The sequence below is a fragment of the Dipodomys ordii genome, unplaced genomic scaffold (genome assembly GCF_000151885.1).
Source record: "Dipodomys ordii isolate 6190 unplaced genomic scaffold, Dord_2.0 Scaffold107, whole genome shotgun sequence".
Taxonomy (NCBI): Eukaryota; Metazoa; Chordata; class Mammalia; order Rodentia; family Heteromyidae; genus Dipodomys; species Dipodomys ordii.
In genome coordinates, this window is record NW_012267323.1 from 2,386,978 (window position 1) to 2,391,973 (window position 4,996).

Here is a 4,996-nt window from a genome sequence, read left to right on the forward strand (position 1 = left end):
GGGGGCGGCCTCCACGCTCCTGGGGCCCGCGGAGTAAGTGCAGCGGTTCTGACTCGACCTCCCACACCTGCCCCTGAGCGGCGTCCAAACTGGGACTCGCATGCCTGAGCACTGCGCACAGACGCCCAGGCCCCGGCCGCTGCCTGCACGTCCTCTGCATCCAGGGTCACACACCTGGTCGGATCCAGCCACAGGAAATACAGACCGCACACCTGCAGCGTATGAGAGATGGACTCCTTGGTGTCCAGCCAGAGCAGGCCCATGGCAAAGCTACCATTTCTTGCCACACTGACTGCTCGCTGGGCCTGTCCACCTCCAGAGGCCAGGTGAAGCCTACTGGGTGTTTTTCAATCAGACAAGAGGTACCTGGCCCAACTTCAGAGAACTTGTAGGATGGGGAGTGCACCCAACTTTTTCCTCTTCCCACACATAAGCAGCAGTTCCGTAGACGCAGAAATGGTCTTGGAGGAAGATAGCCGAGCTCCATGGCAGGTCCTAATGGCCATTACAGACGAAGTGAACTTAGGAACTACACAACTGAAGCGATCTGAGGGAAGGCCAGCTCTTAATAGAAAGCAAGATTAACGCTTAATCCCTTAGTCTGTGGGCAGGTGCCTCCACTGAGCTGCAGCCCACACTTACCACCAAGTAGAGGAGTTAAAAACCATGGGCTGGGCTGGGCTGGGCTGGGCTGGGCTGGGAAGTTGGCTCAGTGGTAGAGCGCTTGCCTTGCATGCCTGAAGCCCTGGGTTCGATTCCTCAGCACCACATAAGCGAAAAGAAAATCCCTCCTCTTAGTCTGTGGGCAGGTGCCTACACTGAGCTGCAGCCCACCCTGACCACCAAGTAGAGAAGCTAAAAACCATGGGCTGGGAAGTTGGCTCAGTGGTAGAGCGCTTGCCTTGCTATGCCTGAGGCCCTGAGTTCAATTCCTCAGCACCACATAAGAAAAAAGCCGGAAGTGGCGGTGTGGTTCAAGTGGTAGGGCGCTCCACCGGACCCCTCCCCCCCCAAAAAAAAAATCCAAGTAATTCCTGGAGGCTGGAGCCCCAGACCCAGGCAAAAGCCGATGTTAACATTGAGCACACTCCTTCAGTCTGGATGCACTCAGCCAGCCCCAGTTCTCCACATGCTCCAGACAGCGGGAACTTCCAGGCCCCTCATCCTGGTGTCAAGCCCAACCCCTCCCCAGGCTGACTGAGATGTCAGTCCTGGCAGTTAGCGCTGTGGGGCAAAGAGTATTTCCCCAGACTCTTGCTGTAAAGTCTCCTCAGCTGCAGGAGCTGTGTGAGCACTCACGGTTAACTCTCCAAGGACAGCTAGAATTTTTTTTCCCCCTTTAATAAAAAAATCCCACACACGTTTTTTGAAGTCCTAGAGCAACCAGCAACAGAGGAAGTGATGAACCCCTCAAGGTGACTCCGTCGAGTCAGCATGATCAGGAACACTCTAGGCTTCACATCTGTATTGTCAGGAGCCCGCTTAAAAAATAAATTACAAAAAGGCTTTTTTTGGGGGGTGGGGGTGGGGGGGAGCCAGCTGTTTCCCCCCTCAGGTGCAGCAGAGATTGGGTAGACTACAAATCAGTCCGAGCGCTGGCTGCCTTGGGGGCATATTTAGGCATCAGTTCGTTTATCTTCCGGATGTAGTCAGACTTTTCCGCACAGCCTTTGCACATCTCTCCCCAGTCATCCAGAATCTTCTTCAGCTCTTTCACCCGGAGTTTCTTCAGGTCCGCGGTGCTCAGGTCAATGTGCTTGTCTGCAGGGGGAGTGGGAAATGCAGAGTGGTGGCAGCTTCCCGTAGAGCTAAGAACCCTTCCTTAAAACCACCAACTCTCCTGGCTGTGGGGCCACTGCCCTTTACTGACAGTGCCCACCGCAGGGCATGCAGTACAGAGCCGCCCCGCGGTGCCTCCCCCCCCCCCCCCCCCCGCCATTCTTCACAGGACGACCAAACCTAAGCTCAGAGTGACGTGGAGTCAGTTAACCTGTGCCAGGAACACTCTTAGAAGAATACCCAGAATCCTTGACACAAGTGGGAAAACACAGGGCCTTGCACATTTCAGTCACCACAAAAACAATGGCCTTAGACTTTGCCTCTGTTTGTCCAGCCAGAGATGGGCTCAGTCACCCAGCTGTGGTGGCCTGGTCCCTCTTGGGCTAAACATGTTTGGGTCTTTGGAGGTACAGTGCCAACAAGCTTGAAAAACTCAAGTCTGATTATATTGCTTCTCTGCTCAAAAACTTTTAGTGCAGCCTGGCACCGATGACTCACGCCTGTCATCCCAGCTACTCAGGAGCTTGAGATCTGAGGATCGTGGTTCAAAGCCAGCCCTGGCAGGAAAGGCCATGAGACTCTGATCTCCAATAAACCACCAGAAAACCGGCAGTGGTGCTGTGGCTCAAGTGGTAGAGCGCTCGCCTTGAGCTGAAGAGCTGAGGCACAGCGCCCAGGCCCAGAGTTCAAGCCCTGTGACCGACAAAAGCAAAAAACAAAACTTCAAAAGCTCCTCAGCTTCATTCAGATCAAATCTAAAGTTCTCATCAACTTATAAGGACCTCTGGGGCCTGACCACATTCCTGTCAGCTGCAGGTGCTTCACTAGCCGCCTGCAGTGTGCTGGAACATACCTTCCCAGTGGCGCTTCAACGCCAAGTTCCCTGGCATCCCCTCACTCTGAGTACCACCTATCGCGCCCCACAACACACTCACAATGGCCGTTACCACCTTCTTCCACCTAGAGAGCAAGCTCCGACCAGACACGTTTGTTGACCTCAGACTCACCATACTTCAGCTCGCAGATCTGGCTGTCCTTCTTCTTCAGCTTCTCACAGATCTTCTCCACAGGGATGTGGGCGGCCAGGGGCTTTGACACCTCGTTAATGATCTTGGTGGCTGCATCATCTGTGGCCCCAATGTAGTAGCACTGCAGCAAGAACGGACAATAGCTTTTTCTAAAGTCATCTTAGCTGGGCACCAGTGACTCGTGCTTATAATCCTCGCTACTCAGGAGGCTGAGAACTGAGGATCGTGGTTCAATGCTGGTCTGACCAGGCTCTCATCTCCAATTAGCCACCAATAAATAAGTAAATAAATAAATAAATCAGAAGTGGAGCTGTGGCCTAAGTGGCAGAGTGCTAGTTTTGAGTAAAAAAGCTCAGGGACAGCCAGGTGCCGGTGGCTCACGTCGGTAATCCTACCTACCCCAGGAGGCTGAGATCTGAGGATCAGGGTTCAAAGCCAGCTGGGGCAGGAAAGTCCATGAGACTCTTATCTCCAATAAACCACTAGAAAACCGGAAGTGGTGCTGTGGCTCAAGCAGTAGAGCGCAGGGACAGGGAGCACCCAAGCCCAGAGTTCAAGCCCCACAACCGACAAAAAAATAAGCTCAGGGACAGTGCCCAAACCTTGAGTTCAAACTCCAGGACTGGCATATGCATGCAACGCATCTCAGACAGGTGCCTGCAGCTCACCTGTAATCGAGTTACTAACAATGCTGAGATCTAACGACTGAAGTCAGCTGGGGCAGAAAAAATTCAAGACAAATCAACCAGCACAAAGCTGGAAGTAGAGGCATGTCTCAAATGGCATAGAGTGCCTACCAGTGAAAAAGCTGAGCTAGCCCGGCACCAGTGGCTCACGCCTGTCATCCTAGCTACTCAGGAGGCTGAGGATCTCGGTTCAAAGCCAGCCCGGGCAGGAAAGTCTGACTCTTATCTCCAATAAACTACTCAGAAAAACATTTAGTGGCGCTGTGGCTCAAGTGGTACAGCACTAGCCTTGAGCTGAAGAGTTGAGGGACAGCGCCCAGGCCCAGAGTTCAAGCCTCATGACCACACACACAAAAAAAGGCTGAGCTAGAAGCTCCAAGTTTAAGCCTCCTTCCCTCCCCTGCAAAAAGTCAAAACATTTCTCTCTCTCTTTTTGAGCCTTGGCACAGACTGGCAGTCAGATCCAGTCAGTGTAAATCTGAGGCCCTCACACACCAAGCTCTCTCTAGTACCTGGGCAGTCACCCTCCCTGTCTCTTCTGCCCAGGTGGTTATGTGAGGATTCCCTTACTCCCACTTCAATGACCTTTCTTTAACTGACCCCCTTCTGACCACGGTCTACCCACTGAACGATCTAGGGCTCTCTTCTTCCCGGGGCTAGATGTCTGTCTGTCTGTCATTTTTCTCCTCTGATCTTCTGAGCATTCAACTCACAATAGGTGCGTAATAACTACCAAACAGAACCATCACCATGCAGAGTACCTGATGCGGGGCCTCAGAGCCAGACCTACGGCCCCATCAGCAGACAGGTGCCAGGGGTCAGCTGGGGTCACTAGCTACTCACCAACCGATTCTCTTTGCCTCTTGCTTCCCGGCAAAACTTTATAAGTTCTTTTTCAATAGTAGCTGGTGAGAATGTGACATCTCTGTCTTTGAGGTCCTGGTAAAATCTTCCCAGATATGAAACACAGACTGGAAAAACAAAGAGAGAAAAGGAATTGGAGAAGCTCAAGAGTAACCAGATAGGGACTCTCGACCCTTAAAAACCGTAGCCATTTGGGCTACAGAATTAGTGGCTTTTCCAATCACCGCAGGTGCCCACGGATGTCCAAATTCGGCTCCGGGATCCCTCATCAGGGGATGTGTCTGTGTATGGGGGGGGGGGGAAGGAGGGAGGGAAAAATCACCCCATGATCCACCCCCAACATCCTGTTCCACTTGGGCTTAAAAAGCCCAAACGAGACCGTGTCCTTGAGCCAGGGACTCACAGTGACCTCGCAAACGGACCCGAGTCTGAAAACGCTCACAATGCTGCTCACCTGCGCTTACAAACTGCGAGCCCCCCCCCCCCGTCTCCAAGGCCGTCTGGGCCCGGGGGGACCCGGGGGGCCCGGGATGCCTCTCAGCACGACCCCCCCGCCCCGCGCCATCGAAGCGATGTTATTCCAGGCCCTCCCGCCGGCGGCCCCCTCGGGCCGGGCCCCAGCCGCCCCCGCCCGGTCTG

General features: G+C 53.7%; 1 protein-coding gene across 1 annotated transcript in view; it reads right to left on the bottom strand.

Moving 5' to 3' along the window:
• Positions 1-1,450: 1,450 nt before the first annotated feature.
• The window catches only part of Manf (mesencephalic astrocyte-derived neurotrophic factor), a 4,209-nt gene continuing 663 nt past the window's right edge, over positions 1,451-4,996 (bottom strand). The window contains exons 2-4 of the mRNA XM_013028051.1: positions 4,337-4,530; positions 2,787-2,928; positions 1,451-1,761 (exon numbers count right to left, since the gene is read on the bottom strand). Of these exons, the coding sequence (XP_012883505.1) occupies positions 1,577-1,761; positions 2,787-2,928; positions 4,337-4,530 (521 nt within the window). The 3' untranslated portion in view covers positions 1,451-1,576. The remainder of the gene's footprint in view (positions 1,762-2,786; positions 2,929-4,336; positions 4,531-4,996) is intronic.